We start from the raw sequence: 27590 nt of genomic DNA, 5'->3' as shown, positions 1-27590 counted from the left end.
TTATTCAATCCAGGTTTGTTTTCATTTTTATTTGATACTTCTTTATTGGCACACTGGAGTGTAGCAGTTATACATTTTTAAACATACAATTTTTTTTTTTACACAAACAGTATTGGAATAGTCATCAAAAGCACATTTGGTGGTCGAGAAGTATTGTGAAAACAGATTGCAATATCTTAAAGCTTTAAAACAAATGCTTGTTTGCATAAAACAGTGAATGGGACAGGTTACATTGCTTTGTTTGTCAAAGATGTGCTTCCTCTTGAGCCTCACAAGTACTTCAAGCTGCACAATTTAATTTATTCCTGCCACCGTTGTGAGTTTTCACCACATTGATTCCAATTATGTGATCAAATATTAGCTTAATGGACACAGCGGTTGCATATGGAAGCATATTGTTTTCTATGTGTTGATAATTATGAATCTAGAGAATATGTGTATCTGCTTAATGTGTCACACGCTTCATAACGAAATTCACAAGCAGTTCACAGTCATGTTCACAGTAAAACTGGACTTCAGACACTTTTCTGAACCCAACCCAACATAACATTTTCAAGGAAAGGCAACCAAACCCTGAACTATGAATCTAATATTTTTCTATTAAAAACTCTCAGTTTTAATCTAAAACATATATCGTCCTCATATTAATGTGTTCATCTTATAAAATAGCTCCATAACTTACTGTTACAGCTACAGTCCGCAGAGTTCACATTCTAAACTTTTCACAATAGTTAGCAAGCCCTCAGACTGATTGAGACAAACGATGTACAGTAATCTATATCAATATACAATGATCTAATATGTCTATTATTGGTCAGTATGCTTTTAAAAGCCAACAGAAAAAGACAACTGACTTGTATAATAAATTACCACTTTTGCTGGTAACCATTTAACTAGTCCACAGAGCAAAAGCTTGACGACAAACAATGGAAATAGCATCTAGTGTTATTATTACATAATATAAATACTGCTCATATATTATAATGACATGAAATACATATAAACGAGGAAAGGTCCCCAGTGTGGTAGCAAACAGATGCCAGCTACCAGCTCACACAATGATACAGAAATTATTACAGAGAATTTCAAGCAAGGTTCAAAATTAAGCTCAAAAGATCCTGTAATAATATCTGCTTCATTACATCTACGCCACTCTTGATCATAAACGGGTTCCTTTCATTCGTTTGAAGGTTTGTCTTTAAACTTTTATGATAAACAAGGTCAGACCTGCTACATTTAGCCCCTGTCTGGATAGACCCCATATTATATGCCGATATTCTCATCCAAAAAGGAATTATTTATCGTACAAAAGATTAAAAACATAAATTAGTAAACAAAGTAGCGAGAAGAGATCCAAAGTATATGCCCAAAGCAACCTGGACCACTTCAGTAGCGTGTTTTGAAAATGGCAGTGAAGGGAGAGAATCGCATATTAAGAAACAAAGTGTACAGCAAAGTGCAACAATGATCAAAATGTGCCAAACTTTCACCTACTGTAATATTTATAGCAACACAATTTCTACCCTAATCTACTTTTTCGAAACTAAATACAAAGAAGTTAAAGTTATGGTCTGTGTTTGCTCTTTTCAATTGAGAAAAACACCAAAACACTACCAAAGTGTTGAGATGAGCTACATGTATCTTAGGTGGAGGTAGAAAGACATATGTTACATGAGTACTGTATGAAACATAATTATATCCATTTCATAAAATTGAAAAACTAATTCAGTAAAACTGAATGATGACCTAATGTGGAGAAACACAAGCCTGAATATATATTTACATATTTCACAAAAAAAAAAAAAAAAAAAAGCGTTTTAGATATGTGCAAAAAACTGTAAAAAGTGAAGCACTTTGTGTGTGTGTGTCTGCGTTGGTCTAGTGTGAAATGTGTGGCAGTGTGAATTTGTTCCAGTGTGGTTGAATCTGGCACAGTGTGTCCATGAAAGTTTTATATCCAGCGTGCATATGCTGAGACGGGGTGGATTTTGCTCAAATGACGGTGCTGAAGATGTCTGTTTCAGAGCCCACCATCCTGCTTTTCCAGTCTCTCTATCTTTCTTTCTGCATTCAAATTCTCTTTCTCTCTCCACTTTCACACCACTGTGCTCACAGAGGGGTCTGACAGGTTGAGCTGGCCGGTAATGTCCGTAGGATATGGCTATAGATGAGGAGGAAACAGAAAAAGGGAAGAGTAAGAGCATGTATATTTGCATAATCCTAAATATGCACTGTGCCTCCCGTGACCGGTATTTAGTTCACGTTGTTATGATGGAGGCAGTCTCTCCACCCACTGCAAGCCATGTTTATCTGTCATCTAGAATAAACAGACAGGCCTCCTTGGACTGTCGCAGATAAATAGAGTGAACAAGGTCACGGATTCATTACTGCACAATTGCTCCCTTAAAGGATCATTGCTCACGCTTCCAGTCCTAAACGAATACGCTTCCTTAAACAGGTACGATATATCACATGCAAAAATGTCTGCACAAGAAACCTGTAATGGCACAAACGAGAGTGCTCTATCTCCCGGCCCATGGCTAATAATTTACCTGACCTAGAAGTATTGTCGCCATAGTAACTGTCCTAATGAAATATGACAGTCAGTCACAAGGTGCAGGTCATTCTAGTTCGACACAGGTTTCACCCTCAATAGCTCTCAATTTCTCAGTGATTCTATACTATTATTATACTGAAAGGTTTATTTATTGTGATAATCTCCACATAGGAAATATTACACTCATCCATATTGTCATTCCAACTGTGAACCTCTGTGGAGCACGAAAGAAGACATTTTGAAGAATCTACCAGTGTTTTTTTTTTTTTTTTTTTTTTTTTTTCATGCAATGAAAGTCACTTGGGTGTTGTTTTGGACCTAGCTTGCATTCAAAGTATGGTTCAAAATATATAAGCGTGTGTTTGGAAGAAGAAATACATTAATAAAGGTTATGTCAAGCAAAATTTACTGAGGCTGAGTTAATTATAAGATTTTTTTGATGAACTGTCCCTTTAATTCACTACAACTATCTAAAATCACATTCACAGGTACGGGCTATAGTTTTAATAATATATATTGAAAGCAGTGGCTTTAGTGGGTGTTGTGATACCCTCACACTCATAACAACGTTATTTATGGTGTTCCAAGTTAGTCCTGAGTCATAATCACAGCGCCCCTTGTCTACAAACAGGGGAACAGCTTTAGAGCTCTATTCTACAACAACCAGAAGGGTCATGCTTGTAGAGGAAGAGAGAGGCAGTGTGGCATGTGGTGTGGACACCGACATTCAAAACGCCATTCAAATCCATTTATAAAAAACACTGATAGAAAAGAAAAGATGATCAGGACTGTGATGGGTAAACATCAATTCAAAAATACATTTTGGCACGGTTTAGCTAGTAGACTTTGTATCTTTAATCTGCTCCTGTTCTGTTTTCATCTCTGGAAAATGTATTTTAAAAATCATATCAGGTTTTAATAACACATTTTGCACCCACAGCACTGTAAATTATTTAAACTCACCAAAGGAGAACCCAACTGAAATGTGAGCTACATGGATATTTCTTTGTAAACCAAATGAGCTGCCGATCAGAGTCATTTTTCAAGTTGAGGGGGTATGAAACAAAGCCCTAGGTCAATCATACCCAGAAAATGCCTAGCAAGTAATTGAATAAGAATTCACTCCGAACCAATTAAAGTAATGCAATGAAATAGTCTGTGTTCGTGCTTGCACATTTGTTTGTATCGAATCCTCAGAGACGGTTTGAGAGCTACATCTTATTAAACCTGTGGGACTGAAGAAACACAGTTTGGAGGCGTTTGTGTGAATGAACTCATTTGGGAATCTAGCTCTGAGAGTTCAATGCATTGTAAACGTAAACCCAAAACCCATCTGAGCAGCGTTTCCTGAAAATGAAAAGTATTATTCTTTTTTTTATTATTATTATTCATAGAACTGCAAAGAAAACATAGGATGGTTAAAAATAAATGCAGGGATCTTGGTAGTGCAGGCCTGCCGGGGAAACAGCCCAGGTTATTTTAGCGTCACTCGTATTTGGTTGTTAGTGGCGATACCGTACTGTACATCGCAGGAGGCATACAGGGTGAATATGTGACAGCGAAAAAATGGAAAATAAAAGGAGGATGAGGTACATGGAAATAATTGTTACAGGACTGAGTGGTGAGTGGAGAGACACACGAGTACAAATAAAGAAAGGATAAAAGGAAAAGTGCATAAAGTAAAGTCACATCCAGGTTAGGTGCAGGAGAAAGACCAGCACAGGCGCTAAGAAGGAGAAGCTACCTCACCCCCTCCTGCAAGGGCAAACCCTCAAGCACCCCCAAAATCTGCTCCTCGGTTCCCTCTCCACACTTTCCCTGGCAGCTAGAGCCCCGTTTGGGCTTTCCCAAAAGATGTCTGGATGGAGCATAGATGGCTGACTGACAGACATGTGGCCATGACTGTAACTCCATGTGTGAGGGTGAAGAAAGTCTGAGATGAGACGGTTGCTTTGGAGAGGAGCGATGAGATGACAGGAGAAAGGAAGAAAGTGAAAGAAACAGTGCAGGCCGAGGTGGAGGAGGAAGAAAAAGAGCGAGAAGATAGTATTACAGGCAGGGCGTCGTTTTCTTAATCTTCTTACCGTGTCTTTGGACGACCTACGTCTCTTGATGTTGGAGGCCAGGTTGGTACTGATGGACCTAAAAGAGGCTTTCTTTTTGGGGTCGGGTTCTGCTATACCACTTTTCCTATCCTAAAATAAATATACAGTATATGTAGAACAATTATTCCTGCTCTCTGGAATAGCATGTTTGGTTTCCAATCATCACCACCCACCTTGACTTTTAAAGCTACTGAATGGGACTACCCTGCTAATTTAAGTGCTTATCACAATTAACATGGCGTCTCCTGTCCACTCTCCATCTCGGCTGTGTGAGTCAGAATGGTGCTTTTACGCACCTACAGGACTCTACAAGGAAAGAGGACACTGGCATAGACTGTGTACATAAAGTCTTACTTCGACTCTTTTACAATCCTGAGAGGAGAGGAGGAGGACTGCTGTGGATCGTGTGATCAGACCACACTCATCCACAGTTCTGCAACTCCATAAATGGAAAGCCAAAGCATTAGCAAAGGACAAAAACAAAAAGAACGCAATCTGATGGGGGAAAAAAAAACAGGCTCCGTTTTTAAAGTGAGAAGATGTTCTTGTGTTTTCAAGGAAAATGAATAACTCTTCAAAAATCAAACGAACTTAACACAGTTCCTTAGCATTATACCCTGGTGAAGGTATAATGGGCGTATGAAGGGATGAGGAAGGGATGTGCGGGCTCATAAGAGGAGATGAGAGTGTCGGGAATGGGGTTGGTGAATTCAACCAGAAGACATGCAGTACATAGAACCAAAAAGGGAATGCAAAATGAATGACATGACAGTTGACCTTGGCTGGCACCATCACTCCCTCATTGACTAGCACACTTGGACCATATGTCTTATCCCCTACAGTGACTGACTCAAAATGTGAACATCTGCAGCTGCAATTTACTTTACAGCAAAGTATGATTTATTCTATGGCAAACAGGTTAGTAAACCAGTTTATGCCAATGATGTATAAGAGTTTCCACAATAAAGATTTTTTTTAACACATGCACTATTTGTATTCATGTTGGTTTTACCTAGTTTGAAAACCGTTCATACCATATTCAAGAAAAGATGTAATTAAATAACTCATGTCAAGTTTTGTAACCATCAAGTACAGAACTAAAAATACAGTTTTAAAATAAATTTTTCAGGGTAAATGATATTTTTCTTTTTACAAATATCCTTAAGTATTTAGTATCATAACGGTTTTTGGAGAGAAACATTTTACAATTTGAACTTACCTTGTCAAAAAAAAAAAAAAAAAAAAAGAAGGTAAAATTTTCTGATATTTAAGAGACTTATGATCATGAAACATGCAGAGTTCCCTTTTTTTCTTTTTCTCTTTTTGCATGTTGGTTGGATCAGATGACTTGGACAAATCTTTGTTTTTTTCAAATGAATAAAAGACAATTATGCAGGACTTCTTTCTTTAATTTTTCTTTTTCTTTAATATTTAATAACTGTCATCCAAAATGGTTCTGTAAAGTAAAGTGCATTAAACAGTTTTTTTTTCTTTTTTTTTCAAAGAGATTTTAAATTCTTTCAGCATTCGTGAATCATTAGTCACTGTCTGCCTCTTTCAAAAAACATTGCAAACGAAACAAGACACAAAAAAATGCCCAAATTAATATTTTCATCTTTTTTTTTTTTCCACATAATGCATTCTGGTTTCTCCAGAAAGGGTGACCGAATGAGCTCCTTTAACTGCCAGTGTTTTCATCCATTGCATTTCAAAGCGCTGTGATGAGGTAGTGCCTCTGGAGTGGGCAGCTAGCCCACATCACATGGGCTCCCGATCTGCTCCTGGCTCGCTCCGGTTTTAAATGCAAATGCGTCCGGGGCAGATCTGTCTGTTCATCCATTCGAGAAGAAGTAGTGTGTACGGCTTTTGCATACATTGCATGTGCACCTGGAATAAGTGTGCTGGGTTTTGTGTGGAATAATTGATTTTAGCTTTCAGGGAAGAATTATTAATTGGCGCACTTGGTTGCCATTAGTGTTGGTTAAATAAACATCCATATTTGCCCATTCTGATGGGGATTACATGAAAGCTCATTTGCAATTAAATTATATAAGCATTATTTTTCTTTTATTTGATAAACAGTGGGAAGACAATCCATAAAAAAGACTTTGTCAACCGGTGAAATATAATTTTTTGTTCATCACAAATTATGAGCCTTCAACAATGCCGGACCTCTGACTTGAAGTGGGTGGCACATGAGGGCGTATTATGCAAGCAACATTGTCTTGTGACTCAGGTAGGTGGTAAAGCCTGCAGGTTAAAACACTTAACTCTCTATAACATGACTCTCTGATGTGTGAAGTTAATCAGTTGATCCATTAGTTAGATTTAGTAGGTTTTGCCTTGTGGTGAAATATGTCCTTGCTAATAATGGGTTTAAAGTAACAAGGCCACGCTCAATGACTTGTTTCCCATTAGGAAACTTGCTCCAACAACATTCACATCAGTTCAGAGCAGTAATCATGTGTTGTGAAAGCCAGCCAGGTCTCAAGTCTCAAATGGGCTGACCTTGTTACGTTTTGCCAACATCTAGACATCATGTTGGCCTGTGACCCACTGTGAATGGATACAGCTGGAGGCCAGCAGCCGACAGACACTGATCTGTATAGACCGTGAGGACGCTTTGATTCCCACTAGAGCGCAGCAGGGACATTCGGCCTGCCTGCTCAGCATGCATCTTCCTGACTCCACAGCAGACTCACAGACTCACTCCTTTAAAGTGTGTGTGTGTGTGTGTATTTGTCAAGCTGCTCAATAAAAGCAATGCCACTGGCAGTAGTGAGGCTGCAGGAGCTGCTTTATCTTGCTGCGCAGTTTGATTGGACATTAATAAATATTTCTTTGCATGGATCTGCATACAACCACTCTTATTATTATTATTATTATAAAATAATAATTTTGCACACTTGTGTGCTGTTGCATGGCCAAATGCCCAAATTCATCCATAGGCCTGTTAACTTTTTCACCTCGAGGCATTTTTGTACTACTATGAGGTTTCATTCATTTATTAGATATGCACGATCACACTTTATTATAAGCAGAGCATAACTGTCAATTATACTTTGATTTCTTTTATTATTTATGCTTTATTTGTATGATCTAAAGCAGGAATTTTTAAGCTTTTGCTACCGAAGACCTACCTACTGTATGTGAGAAAATTTTTATGTATAATGTTTTAAAGACAACATGGTGTTTCCTAAGATACATTTTTAGCTTTTATATTGCCCTTGTACTACAGCCTAAGCAAATTACAAATATATAATTCTGGAAAATATTTACTTTGTGTTCATTTCACTTGACAGTGTTAATCTTCTGCTTTTGGCTATTAAAAAAAAAAAAGTTTAGAAAAGGTTTTTAAATTGTCCAGATCTAGCTAATCACATCTTTGGCTTTAATAAATAAAAATCAATTATTTCAGTTGGCATACATCATATATTCTTAAAAATATACCGCTTGTCATGATCACCAGCTGTTTCCTCCGGTTGTCCACTGTTTGTTTGCACCTGTGTCTCATTAGCCTTGTTAGCTCACCCTATTAAAGCCTGGTTGTCTTCATTGTTTTTCGCTAAGTGTTTTATGGTTACATTTACACTGCATGGATGAAGTGGCCAATTCTGGCACAAATTGTATATGACCCATGAATGTTTAAGCAGGAAAAAAAAGAACATGTATTCTGATATTCGCAGATCAGTATTATGCCTCGTTCGTATGTGGAAATAAATCTGATATGAATCATAAACGTGCATCCTCACCTGCCGTGTAAGCGGACAGATTGAATATTCTTCTGCTAATGCGAGTTATATGTCAGATGTTTCTGAAACATCTCACTGCACAGATATCTATAACAAATAAAACCTCTCTAGTTGACTAGAAGAGTATTCATTTTTCTAATTTGTGTTAAATAAGAAAAAGAAAAGAATAAGAAAAGAAAATCTGGCACTTACTAAGTCACTGCTGCTGTTATTAGTGACTCTATTCATCTGCTTTTCAATACAAAGTATGCTTTATTAATAGTGTGTGCAGAGTTTGGTCTTTTAATATCACTGTCTAATGCACTGAGCTACGTCAAGTTAAGCCTGTGCAGTGTAAATGCACATATCGGATATGGGTCACTTTTTAAAGAAGGTATAAGCGGGTTGTTTTTATATATTTGGGGATCAAGATCTGCAGTGTAAATGCAGCATATGTCTGTACTGCATTTCTAAGCTTTGTTTACTGATCTGAAAGAAATCTCATTGTAAACTCTTTACCCCTTATCCCTTGTGCAACAGAAATTAATTAAAAGTGAAAGCACACATTAATAAATTGATAAATGCATTAGCTTACTGCACAATTTGCTGCTCAGTTTGACTGCCTTATTTGGCTATTCATTTTGAGTTTGCTCTTTTGGTGATGTGTTAATTTGTGCCTCATCATTGACCTTTAATTTGCATCATTAACGGATGCAGGCATGTGACTGTGGCAGAAACCACTGGAGGGGATGGGAGGCAGCTGTACCTGTAAGTTCTTCCTCCAGACGTTAACTGCTGCAAAAGCCAGCTGCATCTGCTTCCTGCGCGCATCCTTGTGTCGTTTGTATGCAATCTCAATGAAGATGAGGAAGATCCCAGCAACGATACCACCAGCCACCAACATAAACACGCCTGTGTGATGAAAAATACAGAGAGATTATTAATGAGGCCTGTTCACATTGACAGAGATTCATTTCCAAATACATTCTTCATTTTTTGGCAACATGACCTTCAGTGACAATTAGTGATATGACAAAGTTGGTTTTATTAAATCTAAATGAGCAGAGACATTATGTGACTACTACTAATCTGCTGCCTGATGCTACAGTCAAGTAGAAACCCCTACTAACAAACCAACAACACAGAAACCGAAATAACTTGAGATATTTGATTGGGGTCAGCATTAATAGCTGTTTAGAAAGCAAAAGGGATCCTATGAGAGGTGGATCATACCTGCCATATTCTCAAATGTGAGTGTGGCTGGTGCATTGCTTCTGGAGTCACACTCCTGATAACGGACCCAGGTTTTATCCAAGTCCTCCATGAAGCCATTCTCATGGGAACTATTAGTTCAGAGACCCAACACATCAGTATTACAATCCATTATTCCAGAAATAGAAACAGTTGATAGATTGTGGTAAGCCTAGGGATTATGTGAAAGGAACAGAAAAAAGCGAAAAACAAACAAAAGTATATCTGCATATTGTAGTTAGTCTCGACTGAGATTACCTGAGGATGGCCAGTGAGACATTTTGCTTCCATGGGCTGTCTTTACGCATCCCGATACCAAATCCAGAGCGGAAAAATAGCTCGCCTGTGGTGACCAGGTCACATTTCTGCGAGGCCTCAAACTCCAACACTGCTGAATCCCATATAAACGCGTGGAGTTTGCTATGAGTAGAACAAAAATATATATAATGAAAGTACTTCAATATGTCTTGATAAACTTTTAATTTTTGCTATTTGAAAGGATTTTTCTTTACAATGGCATTCATATTTTTCATATGATTTTTAAATATGTCTATGATGCTCATCAAGGCTGCACAATTTGATACAGTAAAAAAAGTAAGACTATGAATTATTGCAATTTCAAATAACTGCATTTTAATTCAAACTGAATTTTCACTTTATTTGATCCACAAAAACATTTCTTATGATTATCAGTGCTGAACAGTTGCGTTGCTTAATATTTTTGTTAAAAACCACAATAAATTCCTCAGCATTCATTAATGAATAAAAGGTTTTGTGTTTTGTAACAAGTTATTTGCTGTCACTTTTGATCAATTCATTAAACAGAAATGTCAAAATGTCTTATTTTAGTATCTTTTGCTTTAATGACAGCAGCACACAAGCTGCATTAACTTTACAAGTTTGTGTGAAACCTGATGATTCACGTGATCCAGCATGATTTGAGAATGATCCAAAGAACATCTTGTGCTTCAGTGGAAGCAAGATCTGTCTGTACAAAGAGTCACAAGATAAATGACACAACTTGACTCATTTAATAGAAATAATTCAGAAGTATTTATCCTACATTTTAGGTTACAACATTTCTTTGTTCTGTTTTTTTTTAAATCCCAAACTTTTTTTATTGGCAGGTTTAAATAATAAGAAGGATTAAAAAAAAATATTTTTTTTTATCGTTTCAGACATCTGGATAAAAAACAAAAAATAATAGAAAAAAAAAACACCTTGCATCTTCTAAATGGAGGTAAGTGGAACTAATAACTGGAGATTATACAACTCCAGATATTAAAAATCAGTAAGGAAAATATATTAAAAACACTGGCAGTCTGCCATCTGTTCCCATCTTAGCCTTGTAGTGAAGGTCCTTCTTTAAAATACAGCTCCCTACCCTGCTTTGTATTCAGCATGAGTAGTGTACTGAATCACTCTAACAGGAGTTTAGCTTCTCTCTTCTCTTCGCACACTCACTGATGGGAACGGAGCATGCATCACCCTTTATACTGACTGGTAATTTAGCTCTCTGCTGCCTGCTTCCTCTCATCGGTATCTATGCCCAGCCTCTAAAGGGAGTGTTTGAATATTATGTTTTTTAAGACTGAATACAACAGCTCCCAATAAACCTGTTCTGGCATAGCAAAACTATTATTAGTGGAATCTCTGATTGTTGACTGACTTGTCTCGCACGGCCTGGATGGCTTCAGCAGCGCTCTCGTAGTTGTGCTTTTCCATGTGGCGGTACATGGTGCTTAGCTCAACTTGGCGTCGGAAGTAAATGTCCACAGAGCTCTGCTTCACTGTGGCGTAGATGAACTTGTCTGATGGGTTTCGCAGCTGGAATACAAGGTAACAGTGAGGCGGTGTGGATGAACTATGATAAATGGGTGCCATGTAAGATACATTTATTCAAAACATGCTGAATTATTAAAGTTAACTGGTGTTTGGTGTCTGCAAATCCAAAAAATTGACTTTTTTTGTCTCTGAAATGACATGAAATATTTCTGAGAGGAAAACGGCTGTGGGAATAAAGGCAAACCAAAGTGAGCATGACCTAAAAATGTACACTCAAGTCATGTTTCTATGCACATTCCACTGTAAGATTGACACAATTGTAAATGTATCAATAAATATCTCATTTTATATCAGAAAATATCATCAAATATATATTTTTTTTTTCTGAATTTCTTTTTTTCGAATGTTTGCATTGAGTCCTTTGTAAATTCTCAGCCCATATGACAGAACTGACATAGGTTTTTACGATGAAACAAGACAAATAAAAATAACCGTAGTGAACAAATGACCCTTAATTATGTGTCCTCGCTGTGTTAATTATAAGTGGTGTTTTTATAGCGTGTGAAATCTTGCATGGTAATTTAGGGTCTAATTTGATATTCTGTTGTATAACATGCTTCATATTTAGCACTCACCCTAGGGTCGTTGATGCCGGTAATGCGCTCCTCAGGCCGATCCAGCACTAGGAAGGCTGCCAAATTGGCAGTATAAGATGCAACTATAATCATAGCAAAACCAGCCCACACCATACCTAAAATCCTTGCTGAAAAGCTCCGAGGGGCACCTGTGAATGTAAGCGGAGAGGTGAGAGTGCTAAAGAAAATTATGCTTACTGCAAATCAATCAAACACAGAGTCAGCAATATTTCCACCTCACAGCGCCAACCGACCGAATAATAATCTTATTGCTGATGTCTACCTTCTCCAATGCCGGAGTTCAGAAGTACACCCCAGGAGAACCACATAGCAGAGGATAAGGTGAGGGCGTCTTCTTCTTCCTCTTCACTATTTACTTTAAATCTTCCAAACGGGCTGCACAGAAAAGCGCATATCAGTCAAAGACAAATGTTATTGAACTGAATTAAGAAAATGTTGATCTTCTGCAGACTTTCTTAATATCAAGCTTCATTCTCACATCTGTGTGTTCAGTCATTCTTACATTTATCCATAGATGAGGCTTAAAGGGATAGTTCACCCCAAAAAAATTTAATCCTGTCATCTTTGTCATTTTCTTCATGATATACTTATATTTTAAAGAATGTTGATTCTTCATTGTTTTGTTTTTTATTGTACAGACAAAAAAAATATATATTTTTAAATATCTTCTTTTGTGTTCCAAAGAACAAAATATCATACAGCTTTAGAATGACATGAGGGTGAGCAAATGATGACACACAGTACATTTTTGGATAAACTACCCCATTAAGGGGTCAACAAATTGTCCTTTACCTGAAACGGTCTAATAGGTAGAGCATCACCGCCACAACATGGACCGATAGACCCACCAGTAACCACAGGGTGCTCTGAAAAGGCTGCATGAACGAGTCCAGTGTACTGCGTGGTATTTCCTGCAAAACAACACAGCTTTATCCAATCCAACAAACACCACCCACATCGCCGCATGCATCACTATATGGAGCATCAAATGGAGTCTACATCTACACTGATAAGAGGTGTATTAATAGATTTCACTCTACTCTAGAGTCAATTGATTTATCACAGCATTTTCACAGTACAGAGATAAGCCCACTTCGGGGAATTCCATTAAATCAAGAAAATGTAATACGATTTCCGTCCCAGAAAATCATGTTCTCAGAGGATTTTTCCAAAAATTAATTACATTTCAGATACTTTATTTGAAACTTGAAGTTGAAAAATCAAATGATACTGACCCCAGATCTTCAATTTTTCCCCCCCTCATTGGTCTTAGGGAATAATACAGTTTCAAAGGGATAGTGCATCCAAAAAAAGAAAATTCAACTTCATATTATTGCAAACCAGTATGAGTTTTTTTTATTATTATGTGGAACAGAAAACAAGATATTTTAAAGAACCGTTTTTGCCCATACATTGAAAGGTAGTGGGATCTACAACAACACTGGATGCCATTGATTTTCAATGCAAATATACAATTTTCATTTTTGAATGAACTGTCTCTTTAAAGTCTGTACATTAAATTGATGATCTGTAGGTCATCTGAGGCTTACCTTTTTGACAAGTATTGTGAGCCCCTGGTACTTGAACGGTTTTGAGAACTCTATATACTGGGCTCGTTCATTGTTGATTGTAAGTGGAGCCACAATCATGTCTGCCAAACCACTCAGGAGCTCTCCCATCATGCCATTCCACTCCTTCTTGTTGCTGTTATTTACCTGGTGTCATGGAGATAACCATAAGCAATTTGTCATGCCCAAATGCACTTTACTTTATGTATATTTCAGCAGATTCTTAACAGCATCTGTGAAGAAAGACTTGGAAATGCGCAGACAAGCCCAGTTGCATGACCTTGGAAAAGACATGCAAAGCTTCAGGCAGGTGAAGAATCAATAAAGTTATCGGATTACTCACACGCTCCTGAGTGCCAAATTTGCCATCGGCGACTAGATGCACTTCATAGGTGAAGTTCATTGTCATTGCAAGCTTGATTAAAAGGTCAATGCAGAACCCATAGCAACACTGAGGCACTGTGGGGCGACCTATAGTTACACAAACCAGTCAGATGTGGACAAAGCACTTTAGTCCAACAAACTGTATATAATATAAGACATAATGTCTACCTGGAATGGTCTCATTAGGGCCAGTGCAGATCACTTTTTTGATCAGGACTCCATTTACAGTGTACTCTTCCTTACATGTTCCATCTCGTAGTGTTGGTTTCACATAGACAAAGGGCTCTTGGTGAATGGTGACAATCTAGCAATGGAACGAGAAACTAAATGTCAATGTAATGTTCTTATTATATTTATTTATTTATTATTTTAGAAAAAAAAAAGATGAATAAAAAAGCCTTCCAATGAAGTACCTTCAATCGTGTTGACATTTGATAGCCTTTTGGCTTTTCAGTCTCTCCTCCTGGCCAAATAATCTTCCTCTGAGTGTTCATTACAACCTAGAACAAAATATTTTGTCATCAAACACATTCATTGATCTCCATTACTATAAATTCGGTAGCACTTTATTTTACAGACCTGTTCCTCATGTACACTATGTACTTAAAATAATTGGAATAAATTTTGTTGTTTTTCAGTGTTTTCAGTGCGTTTACTCAATCACTTTTAAAACTTATTCTTGGTTAAATGTTAACTTTGTAGAAATGTTACAATTTCAACTTATACTACTTCAATTTGTATAACTGAATTAAAAGCTACAGTTCTTCAAATGAATAATGAACTATAGTATGCAAAGAAAACTGCATAAAGAAAATATATTCAATTAGATCCTTTATAAAGTGTAAGCACATTTGTAATCTATAGGCTTCAATGTCCTTGCAGTTGATTCTATTTGGGTCAAACTAAGCGTAGATTGCAAGATCATAAAAATGCAATTCATACAAGAGACAGAGATTACCTTATGGCAGTGCACTATGCATCTGTTCATGATTCTAATCAATCTACTTAAAAAAAATGATTGGCTTGGAAACAGTAACTGGATCCATTAGAAAGGGTGATAGACCACAAAGAATTTACACAGGGAAGTTTCTTTTTGGGATATTTCTGTTAAAAGCTACCATTTTTCCTGTGTTGAATGAAGAATTAGAATTTTTGTAAAACCATTACTAATATGATTATTGTCTTTATTGTATTTATTAATTTATTTTAATTTTTATTTATTACATTTTATATAACTTAATTTATTTCTTATGTTAATATTTTGTACTTATTAACAAGGCTATAGGTCCCCCTGTAATGGTTGTTTTGGATTCTCCCAACTTCGTTGATTAATTATACCTACTACACCTGTTACTGTTTTATACCTGACACCCTCTGAGGAAGGCTGAAGGCCGAAATCAGTGTGCAGTGTTAAGTTATTTTTAATTTTTCTATTACAGTAAGCCATAATGTGAAGTCTTTTAAACTTTTTTTGGACCAGAAGAAGTGCCTTGGATTCCATTTGATTCAATAATAATGAACCATTTTTTAAATGAACATTTCTGGTCATAAATCAATGCTGTTCATTGACGGTTCATGATACTTACATACTGTAACCTTACTGTGAAGTGTTACAATAAAATTATAGTATGCAACTGCCCAAACTGTTAAAATAACAAATGTTTGCACTGAGCAGAAGGACAGCTTATTAAAAAGCCTGAGCCGATTTCATACTTGTGAGCCATTGTAGACGCCCACTTGCACAAGCCGGGTTTTCTGGTAATTCAGAATGCTGTAGTGGGCGAACCTCCTGTCTCCGTCATCATTAAACTCCACGCGGCCTGTCAGGCCATCTGGATACTTGGATGACATCAGCACTCTAATACACCAGAGGGGGGTTTTAGAAAAGGCACAAAATGCTCATTTATACAAAAAAGGAAGACATTGACGATGACTGGAAGTAATGGAAGTTTACCAGAAATTCAGAGATGGGAGATGCAGGTATGTCTTAGGAAAAGACATGACGACTTACTAGGGAAGAGTTAGGGGGTGTCGAGTGAGTGGGGTGGAGTCAGATGGCACGTATAATGTGCAGGCACAGACATAGGAGAACAGAAATGACACCTTAAAGGGTCTCAAATTGGGTCTCAAATGCAAATAGGTGCCACCAGATTTCACAAGGCCAATGTAATCAACAACTTAACAGGCTTGATGTGTCCTTGCACTCATTTATTACTCTGTTTGATGAGTCGAGGCATGGTTTCAGAAGCCAAAAACTAACGATTTCAATGTTTGTGGTGTGAAAGCTTCCACTCTTGTCAGTGCCAGACCAGTGGTTATGTATGATAATGCATGACAGCAAATGGATGGTTGGTTGGAAAGCTAGCGAATGCTAGCCAGCGCTCATCCCTGGCCTCACCGTTTGAAGAGTGGGCCAGTCTTCCAGATGTTTGTATTGCCAACACAGCCTCGAGGAGGCTCTGTGATATTCTCCTTCTCAAAGAGCTCCTGAATGGACTGGGCCACCACAGCCACGGCATCGTAGATGTGCGCAGACTCGTTCTTGCCATTGATAAGCTGAAGGCCGAGCAAGCCTGCCCAGTTGACAACATTACATGGTGTTGGCCAATGCCTCACAATACGACTCTCACTTCAAGAGCATGTCAGAGCATACTCGTAATAAAGAAATGCACACATTGCCAGAGAGAGAAACAAACGTGCATTGCATATGGGCTATAAATTGTCTCAAAACAGACAGAAGGACTGTGAAAGTCATGGGGGGGTTAGGACAGGGACAGCACTGAGTAGAATGGCGTGAAGTTGAACATGGATGTGTATAAAGAAGCCGGGAACAAAGAAGTGCGGTTGTCGCTTACCATCGTTTCCACACCTCAATGTGGAGGTAGCAATGCACCACTTATAAATAAACTCATGACAGCCAAACCTTAAAAATGTATGCACATTCAAACCAATATGGATTACCACAACTCTTAATTGCATCATTTGTTGTCTACTGAAAGAAAGGACAAACACTCAGAAATGAAACAAATTAAACATTAGACAGAAAGCACAGTACAATGAGTAAAGAATCACTGTGTTTAAAACCTTTAAACACGGATATGTTTAAACGTTTAAACACGCAATACAGCACAGACACTGATTCGCCGATGGGGATTGCAAATTGTAATCGCATAAAAAGCTTAAAAGGCAAACATATTCCATTTGTTAAAAAGCCTGTGAGAGAGAGACACAGAGAGAGAGAGAGAGAACGAGTGGATGAAAATGGAGAGGATGAAAAATACATACCATCTGGGGCTTCACTCAGTGCTTTACCAGACATCTCCCTTTCTCCAACCAGCCATACATAACCAGAGCCTGTCATATTGAGCTGGCGTGCCGCTTTGTAAATGGCTGCAGCTTCGTCTTCACTGCGAGTGGGTAAAGATTGGTAGTAAGAGACTGGAGTAATTGTAGTAAACACTTCCAATTTTTTATGTTATGAGCACGAGTATCAGAGTATCACATACACATTTCTTAGTGTATTTTTTGATCAAGTATTTTTCTAGTCACCAGCAAGTGTGTAAAACACATTTTGCCATGTTACGCAGAATGCCTCAGATTTCCCCTAAGCCTGTGTGGGCCTGATTATGAGTGACTCATGAAGGGCAGAGAAACTGTTTGACATTTTGAGGCAATCTCTTGTTAACAAATTAGATGTTGGCTCATTTAATCAGAGAACGCCCTGTGATGTGTTTGTACTGAGGCTGGACATCATTTTAGCTTCATTTCTTTCTATTCTTTTTCATATTTTAATGTATAAATTCACTGAACTGGTTCACTTTTCAGAAATATATGCAGTGCACCTAGAATATCTTTTAATTTTTTCTTTTAATCAGATTGGATAGAATTCTAAGTTAGGATGTTTCTGTAATACAGTCCCAGGATAGAACACTTTATTTCCCAGAATGCATTTCCTTTACTTGCAATCTAGTTAATCAGTCCAATCAAAGTCCTATCATTCTAATCCATTTGAATTCTAAATTTCCTGTGAGATGTGACCAATTCAATTCAAATTCCAAATGATTTAAATAGCAGCACAAATATGTTTTGGAATTTTTTGATTTCTCCAACCCAGCCTACACCATTTTCGCCTGCACTAGCCACATGTATTATTCCGTAACATTAGCGATTAGGAGTGATGGGTTAAACAGTGACAAACTCACCTTGCAGACAGGATGATAACTCGGGCCTCTAGCTCTTTGGCTTCCTGGAGCAGAGCCGTCAGATTTGTGTCTTGGCTGAACAGGAGCACTTTCTCTGCCTGGGATTAGGACACAACATTAGTCAAGTAGTTGACTCATCCCCACCATGAACCACTTGCATTTTTTTTCTTGGTTTCTCTCTTTTTTTTTTTTTTTTTTTTTTTTGGAGGGAGGGGATTTGGAAAAAATGAAGTAAAAAAGTTAATCTGCTTAATATTCTGCTTAGATGAAAAAAAAAACTAAGAAAGCTTGGAGCAGGTAAAAAGTTCTGCATTTTCACATGCAAACTCAAGGGAATCAAGATTCCAAGGACAATCGTGCATGTTAGAGGAAGAGGGAGAAGAAGATTGATGCAACCGGAAAGAAAAAAACAGGTGAAGGAAGGTGGTGGTGGTGGTGGTGGCTTCTTTCCCAACCAGAAACAAAACAAAAAAACAACAAAAAGGAAGAAATGCAGCAGAAAGGTGGGAGTAACATCTGGATAGTGCCTGTCCCACACGACCAGATCTCCACGCACTGTGTCAAAAGAATAGACTTGCAATCTTGCTGGCTTCAATACATGCATTCCTTTACACAAAAATAAAAAAGTGAGAGGTGGGGGGGCGAGTTTTTGTATATACGCTTTAACAGAAAAAAGAACCCATTCTCGATTGAAATCATAAAAAGAATCCAAACAAATAAATAGACGTGCTGGCAGGATAAGGATCTCTGGAATCGGTTTGTTGATTGTTTGACTGCTTTCTAGTGGCTAGTTTCAGATAACTTTTGGGCGGCGTGCATTGACCATGCAAATATACCTTGGGTCCTCGCTTGTTGTCAAAGGACAGTTGGTCGAGGTTTTCATAGTTCCTGTTTTTACTCTGATGAATAATGTGCACAGAGAAAATATGCAGACACAGAATATTATAAACAGTTATAAATGGTGCGCAGTAAAGCATTCCAACAAATCTCCACTTTTCTGCTTCAAATTGGGAAACTCTAATCCTGGGGCTTGCAAAAACATCAACAAAGACTACATGGAGCAAACAACCTTATCTATCCCATGACCAGAACCTGTATGCTATTATTATGATGACTTCTCCTCCTTTAATTGTCTTCATAATATTTCATTTATATATTTTTTTATTTTAATACACTTGCCCTGAGTGTGCTCCTTGCTTTAGCACAATTAATAATAAATGCTAATATATTTTGAACTCTATTTCGTTATAACGAATTTCTGTTTGTTAATTGTGCAGTACATTCAAGCGCAACCTAATCTCATCCATTGATTTTAATTTCTTTATTCACCAATCTACTGTAAAAGAACATCAGCTACTGAACATTCAAGTTGCTGCCACAAGACATATCTGTCCAGACTTGTGGCAATATTGAAATAAAGAATGTCAAGCATTCTATCAAGATAATTTACATTTTTCAGAGCCACAGGATCTGGATAACTATATTTTCTGTTTGTCTGTCAAGCATTTGTTGCTTTTGCAGAGCACAAATAAAATTAAAAAGTAAAATTCTGCTAGATGAAATGGATTGACATGGATTATTTGAGATTATTTTTATGCATAATGCATTTAATACATATTTGTATTTTTAAGATTTTTTTTGTGCCTGACTGTTTTAGGCTTCAGCAGCTTAACATATTCTCATCCAGATTTGTGGGATGATTGTTTTTTAGTAATTAATTAAGTGTATGTATGTATGTGTGTATATATATGTGTGTGTGTGTGTGTGTGTGTGTGTGTGTATATACAACCATGTGGACAACATGCAGGCAAAGTTTTGTTGTAATACAACAGCCCTTCTACTGACTCTCGAACAATCTGAGATTGTGCACGAAACAGCTGGCCTCGGAGCTGCCAGTACTGAAAATGACATTGCAGGTGTCCTAAAAACACAGTGCCATGCTAATGTATTCAGATCCCAAAGATTTGTCTCTTTTTTACTGAATTACAAATCATTATTCTATTCAAATTGCATGTGTAACTTTTCACTATAATCATACATATCTGTACAAATGCAAAAGTTGAAGAGGTTTAATGCTCACATGGTGTGTAACCTCCTTTATCTTCAGATTTGTTGTGAAATACTTTCTTACATAATGTGCAATATTGAACAGCACCAAGCTGCACACAGAGCTCACTCAATAAATCAGTCATAGTCTGTTGCTGGGAAGAAATGCTCACAGAATCCCAGAAACTCAAAGCAACCAAATTCTCTTGCCGTTGATTTTTTGCACAGCCCCAGGCTAAGTCCCTCATTTTGCTCCTGTTGTGGATAGACAAATAGGATCTGACTATGGTAAAAAGCAATGTGAGATGAGTAGAAAAGTACAACGTTTTGCAGATAAACCACTTAAGACGCTGCTGATGCCTCTGGCATAAATAATGTTAGCCAATGGAAAGAAATGTGTTTACACAACAGAAAAAAGGAAACGTTTAACATATATTGAGGAACCTCTGAGATTTTGATTACAGGAACACAAACTGACTTACGCACACTCATTTACATGCTGGGCTGTGTGAGTCGGCAGTCCACAATCTCACCTTCGTCTCCCTCTCCTCCAGCAGGGTTTCTAGTCTTTTTTGTGCTGCTCTGCCCTCGTGGTCATCACTCACAATCAGGATGATGTGATTCCACTGGAACTCACGCATCATGTCAAACCACACTTGGGCTTGGTGGGAATAGGGTGGCACCGTGCGCAGGAAGGAGAGGTGGATGCTCTAGATGGACGGTTGGGGGAAAACAACTAGTGAATCTCAAAGGCCCGAGGCGATTTCAGTTCATTAGGATTTAATCACTTTAACTGTAATTACTTTAGAGAAGGATCCAAACTTCTAAGCGTGCCAAAGATGCCATAAGGCAGAGAGTATAAGTGAATCTAAAAGAGTCAATTGATCATAATGCTATATGCAGTATTTATGAAAGTTTTTAATTCAAGGTCTAAAAAATGACCACACTAGAACTGAAAACAAATAAACATTTATCAAATGATTCTGCCTTTAACGAGGAGTAGAAAAACATCATGGAGGTGGACCATCATTTAAAAACATATTTTCAGGGCTTCGCTAGTATATCTTGCAGAAAAGGTTTTCACACTTTAAGACTACAAGCAAACTATATTTAAAATGTGACTGATGAAAAGGATAAGATGACATCTGCAGTAAAGTGCAAGCAGAATTTCTGGCTGATATGTAATGAGTCATAAACCAGCTGCTGGTGGTCTCCCATACTCACCTTATCGGAGTAGATGGACATGCGAGTGGTGAGGCCCACTACAGGGATACGGTAAAAACCAGCTGTGTAGGACACTGGAGTGGGAGTCAGATGGTCGTTGGACTGGGGTGGGTGGCTCACCAAGATCGCATACACCTGAAGACATGAGGAACATAGTGAGGAGACAAATCTGGCAAAGCTTTGTCACTTGATTTGAATTTGTCACAAACACTTCTAACACTTCTAAGCTATTTTGGTAGCCTACCTGTATCCTAACATATTTTAAAATAAATCAATTGATCAGTACATCACTAATGAATTAATGACACAATGTATATACAAACCTACCTCACCAACTAAAATCTATAATAGAAAAATACTGATGACCAGACCCATAACAATATTTTAACTATAATTAATAGTAAACTAGAAGACCATGCTTTTTGTGAAGCAAGGTATCCATATACTTTTCTTCCCTCTACAGTGTGCAGGGCCTAAACTAAACATGCTTCTGCAATTAGAAATCTCACTTTATTTGGTGTGTGAAGTGAAGTCCACTTCGTAGGGAACTATTGGGCAATATTCCACTCATCTGGGTCACTGAAACTGGAACGCTTTGTCTTTACGCTCTTGTTTTATATGCATTGAGCGTCATCTTGGGTTTCACTGATCTACAGTAGCAAAAATGACCTCAGACGGAGGAAATCAGTAATGTTCTACGTTCTCTTGTACGATTATTTTTTACTTAGCAAACGTTTTGAGACAATACTGGAAAATTACAAAATAATTTCAAATCAATATTTGCCTTTTTTTTTTTTTTTTTTGGTGTGTAGACATATGATAGACTGGATAATGTAGTCAGCCGGTTTAAAGAGGTCATATGATGCGATTTAAATTTTTTCTTTCTCTTTGGAGTGTAACAAACTCTTGGTGCATAAAGAAGATCTGTAAAATTGCAAAAGCGAAAGTCTCCAATCCAAAGAGATTTTCTTTATAATTGTCAACGCTCTCCTAAAAAGCCTCCACATGTCTATGTCACATTGTGGGAAGACTTGCCTATCACCACCCAAATGTTCACGTAAAGAAAGAAGGCATAACTTTTATTCTCGCTGTAGTATTGTTGTTGCCGCCATGTCGTGGGGACCATGTATTTCGTTGTGAGAGTGAAACTACTTTGTTTTGCCTTCCAAAAGAGGATGATATCCACTTCGTCAGGTCTAGAGCTGATTCATGCTGGTCGCTTAGGAAATACATGAACTTGCCACTGTGGATCACCGGATCAGATTTTACTGTGGATGAAGTGGAGTCCAGCCCGGGGTCGTCACATGTGTCCTTCGTCAAATCCGCCAGCTGTTCCTCACTAAAGCCCGCAGTGTGTGAAGCTGTGTGACGCATTTTACGGAGGACTTTTTCCTGAACCTGCAGACTAGCTTACAATGGGTCTGAGCTCAAAGGCTGTTCTATAAAATGAGGCAGTTCCATCTTTGCAAGGACAGTCTAGCGCTGCTGACTCACAGCCTGTAGTACATGTTTTATATTTAAATATGCATTTGTTGATTCAAACGTGTGTTTTGAGCAGTGTAGAGTAGCTTGTTGTTTGTTTTTTCTCCGATCACAAATGCAGACATGGTTGTATGTTTACGCAGCTCAACTCATAAAAACCATAGACTGTATAAAAACATGGACTTAGTGTCCGTGATGTCACCCATAGGTTTCCGAAGAGCGTTTTTGAAGCCAAAAGTAGGCGGAGCCGGCAATTCACCTGCCACTCAATTGGCCACGCCCTTATTTATGCAACTTTACGGCTTAATATTATTTAAAAAAAATTGTTATAAAAAATTCACCCCCCTCACAGTTGTCATGACGGGCAAAGTTTGTTATATATATTTAAATGTTTTACTTACATTTGTGCATTATGTACTTTCCTGTTAAATATATGATATATATATATATATATATATATATATATATATATATATATATATATATATATATGAAATTGCTTTGCCTTATATGTTACGTAAGGTAACTTGCAGTTAAAGTCAGATATTTTTACTGTAATATTTGTATTTCTTTTCCATTGAAATGGCCAACATTTCCCCAATGTAAGGGGTTTTAGTTTGAAAGTTTTTATTTGTGATTGATGCATTTCTAAAATGCAAAGCAATTATTTAACCTTGCTGGAGAAGCCAGCTGACAGTACAAAATAAAGTGCTGATCCAACATCAGCAGTTTGCATGTTGTCATGAACGGCGTGCGCAACCTTTATGTGTGTGCGCGTGCCAGCTTGGACGGGTGTGACTCGGATGGTAATCCGTATTACAGTGTTCAAGCCCATATTCTCTACCTCCACCGCCGTGTAATAATTTGCTAGAGCTTTCCTCCCAGAACAAAGCAGCTGTTATCTACGAGGCTGGCGCCATGTTGGCCTCGTTTTACGTTTATCATTAAATTAGAGGCGGTGGGCCAGCTGTGATGTCATGGCGCCTCATAGAGGGGTGAATGACGTTACTTCAAACGTTTGACATATGTTGAATTTGTATTTATATGACTCCACGTGTATCCCAGGTTACAACATATCCTATGTGCTTTACATGATTTCAGTCTCTGTTCATGTAGGCTAAGCTCTGAGCAATGTGATGCTCACTCATCGGAAAGGTCAAAATGGACCTCGGATCCTGTTGAATGTTTTCTTGCGTGCGACGTGCTCTAAACTCGAGATTCCCAACAGCATTTGACTTTGCAGAATACAAAGTTACAATGACTAAAGTTGGCTGAAAATTTATTTTCGTGAATTAATTCACGTTTATGATTCAGACTTTAAAATATTTTGTAAGCGAAATATAGCATAGGCTATATATATTTTTCTTCGCGTTTACCAGAAACACTTAAATCTAAAAATATATAAATTATATATGAAAATATGAAAATGAATTAATTCGTATAAAAAACGTATCAAAAAGAATTATAAATAAAATTAAAGCTTTATAGGCAACTTTTAAAAATACAATTCTAATTTACAGGAAAGTCAACTGAAACGATAGATAAATCGAACATTTAGAAGATTGTGTGACATCGCACTTAAAATCTGATCTATTTATTCAAATATTTTATTACAATGTATTTTTTAAATCCGTTTTTCTGACTTTTCGTAAGAGTCGAGGAGGCTGGTTTGCGAGTGTTACCTGGTTAGAGATGAGATCCTCACACACGGAGAGTGCCATCTGGATGGCGTTTGGCTTATGGGTGACTGAAATGGCATTCATCTTGAACTTGTCTTTGCCGTATATGTTGTTGGCTTGGGTGACAGCGTCTTTGAACACTTGTTCATATCTCTTCTGGCTCAGGACAGCCCCAATATTCACAGTCTTGGGTTCGCATCCGCCTCTCGCACAGGAGCACGAGATGAGGAAAGCGAACAGAACCAGACGCATTTTGCCCTGGATGGCAGAGGAGTCAAGCTGAGTGCCCCGTGGAGGATGCGTGTCGATGTGCTTTGATTAGACAGATCCGCTGTCACTGCGTCCTCTCCAGCAGCACTGGAATGCGATCACCTCAGTCTACTCCGCAGAGGAATGAGCTTCACTCATTGAGTCCGCTCTTGAAACCCGTTCATAATCAAGAACCACATCAACACGCCTTTGTGGGAAATGATGCTCGCTCCTGTTGATAGTCGCCTCACATATGCACTCTCTCTCTCTCTCTGGAGAAGGTGGAATAATCAGTATTGCAGTAACGCTGTAGTCATCTGCATTCACTTCTCCCGCTCTTGAGTGAAGCGTAGTCAAGGTTTTGTCAAGGGTGACCTGATGCTCTGTGAGAGACCGCTGTCCTTGGTGCTGAGAGCTGTGCTCGCGCACTGATGCGCGCACTCGCAGATTACGCCTGATATCACGGAGCTGTCACGGTCGAATAAACTTTAAAAACATTTACGTTAATTCATGGAAAATCTCTAGTCCTCTCACAGTACAGTATGATTGAAATAATTGGACGGATTTTCTAAAGCTGATGTTTACGTCACACGAGGCAAGGAAGGTGTACGTATTAGTTTCGCGTGATTTGGCAGATTAAAAATTAGATTATAAAAGCGATCATTTCTTAATTTCGTGTATTTTTTAGTTCATCACATGTCGAGGATTTTCTCTGATAGAAGCAACCAGACAAACTGGTTTAGGCTAGAATCGTACCATTAATGCTTTCACATGAATCTGTTAGTGACATTTAGATGTGGTTTCCTTTTTATATGACACATTACAAGTTAATGTTGCCCTGCTTGTGTCTTTGGGAAGATCCGTTCATGACAAACTGATAAATCGTTAAATTCATGTCATCCTCATACATTCATTATCATCGTTGCATCGTTCAAATGCCAAACTGTCGGTATACTTGTTTCCCCTTCAGTTCAAACAGTGAACGATGCTTTTTCTCATAAAAATAATCAACGGGAGCTTGTCTCCATCTATCACTCGTAGACAGATCCAGAGCAGGCGTGTTCAAATGCAATGGAGAAATTCAACGAGACCCCGTTACCAAGGAAACAAGCATCTCTGGCTTGATTTGCAAGTCTTGTTTTTCCAGACAGTAACTTAGAAGACTGCTTTTATACGATAAATCGAACATATGGAATCTTAAAAAAAAAAAAAAGTCTGTAAGAAAAATGACATCAAATATAGAAATAATATATGTATTCTAGTGGGGGGAAAGAAATGCCTCATTTTGATGTTGCATTTAGGTTACATCATTACTGGTGCCTGGGAGGACATCACTCATTATGAGGGATAGAACAATTGCAACTTAAGTCATGCATGGATGGAATTTAGACTTTAACAGTCTTGTTTGGTTACAGCAAGTGCAAGTCTTGTACCTGGTTATTGTTTATCAAGTTTGCTGTTGGCAGTTGCATTGATGTTGTCTTAAACCCAATCACAGCCTGAGATATGACTCACTGTAAAATATTTTTTTTTGAAGTACTTTAGTAAATAAAACAAAGATTATCGGAGCATTATTAGCATGTTTTCTATGAAAATACTCAAATACTCATATTCAATGTAACTTGCTGTTTCTTTGTAATTATTTGTAAAAATTGAATTGCTGGGGAATTGACTAAAATAGTTCACAATCCAAAGAATACAGTGAGTCATTGATTGTATCCTCTAAAAGTGTATATGCCAGCTTAGTCACATGCACATATAGCATGCATACTGTGCTTTGCATATTAGTCACACACCCACAAACACATGCAGAAGGGAATTAAAAGATGACATCACTTGAGTGAACAACAGCAGGATAGGAAATACATAGATCAAATAATCATCACCCTCTTTTCAGGACAAGCCTAGTCTTTTTTATTATCTGTTACCTGAGACTAGTTTCACCACAGTAATGAAGTTATGTGATCTGTGGACTATATTAAAATAACGGGAATCATTAGACAGCAATACACAGAGCACTGAAGTGTGGATCTCTGTGAGACAAGGGAAGGTGGATGAGAGGAGATGCTACTAAGATGCTTCAGGCTCTCAATAAATGATACCAGCAGAGTTAGTCTCAAACTGGCTCTCAGCTCCCAAAGTGTCAGTTTGGATCATGCAGTTGTGATGCACTATATAATACATGCTGCACTGCTTGTTAGCGTGATTTCACTTGGGTGGAACCCTTATATGTATCTTCTACACAAATTCTAATGCAATACATATATACCCATGAAACAGAAACACAAGCAAATCACCGAGCAGCTTTGCTACATGATTTAATATTTGAGCATATTCATATTTTTTAAATTGCAATTTCCTTTTGGATTGAAATTAGACTCCTGGAAACGTAATTTTGTTGAAACCAGTAATGTTCCAACCATATTGGCTGTATGTTTTGTCAGCTTTTTTGAAACACGTGGTTCTTTGCATACATAATTGAAATTATTCTACCACAGGCAAAAAAGACCTATCCAAAATGTCTGTTTAATTATTCTGAACCGTGTCTAATGAAGAGGCTTTGCACATAATTATCCAGTTCAACAAAAACAGACACAGCCTTGTAATGGTGCTATTAGCGTAGAGGGAAAAATTATTCAGCTGAATGTTTTTATCTCTTCTGACACACACA

The 27590-nt window shown here is 37.8% G+C and overlaps 1 protein-coding gene across 4 annotated transcripts; it reads right to left on the bottom strand.

The window, feature by feature from the left end:
- Positions 1 to 25381, bottom strand: LOC128008819 (glutamate receptor ionotropic, NMDA 1-like). Of its 4 annotated transcripts, XM_052592909.1 has the most exons (21): positions 24674 to 25379; positions 21510 to 21644; positions 20819 to 20995; positions 19076 to 19138; positions 18240 to 18337; positions 17323 to 17444; positions 16436 to 16610; positions 15751 to 15895; positions 14451 to 14537; positions 14206 to 14341; positions 13997 to 14124; positions 13636 to 13800; positions 12878 to 12996; positions 12348 to 12460; positions 12065 to 12213; positions 11314 to 11471; positions 9903 to 10064; positions 9627 to 9736; positions 9160 to 9305; positions 4642 to 4752; positions 1 to 2161 (listed from the first exon to the last, which is right to left on the bottom strand). In XM_052592909.1, exons 1-21 carry the CDS (start codon positions 24920 to 24922, stop codon positions 2096 to 2098), a joined length of 2814 nt encoding a protein of 937 aa, XP_052448869.1. In that variant the 5' UTR covers positions 24923 to 25379; the 3' UTR covers positions 1 to 2095. The 4 variants fall into 4 exon arrangements, with proteins under 4 accessions (XP_052448869.1, XP_052448867.1, XP_052448870.1 ...); XM_052592907.1 differs by lacking the exon at positions 4642 to 4752 and having other exon boundaries at positions 24674 to 25373; XM_052592910.1 differs by lacking the exon at positions 19076 to 19138 and having other exon boundaries at positions 1 to 4752; positions 24674 to 25381.
- Between the last annotated feature and the right edge of the window lie 2209 nt (positions 25382 to 27590).

This window comes from Carassius gibelio, chromosome A5, assembly GCF_023724105.1.
Source record: "Carassius gibelio isolate Cgi1373 ecotype wild population from Czech Republic chromosome A5, carGib1.2-hapl.c, whole genome shotgun sequence".
NCBI classification, from domain to species: domain Eukaryota; kingdom Metazoa; phylum Chordata; class Actinopteri; order Cypriniformes; family Cyprinidae; genus Carassius; species Carassius gibelio.
This window is presented reverse-complemented; position numbering and strand designations above follow the sequence as displayed.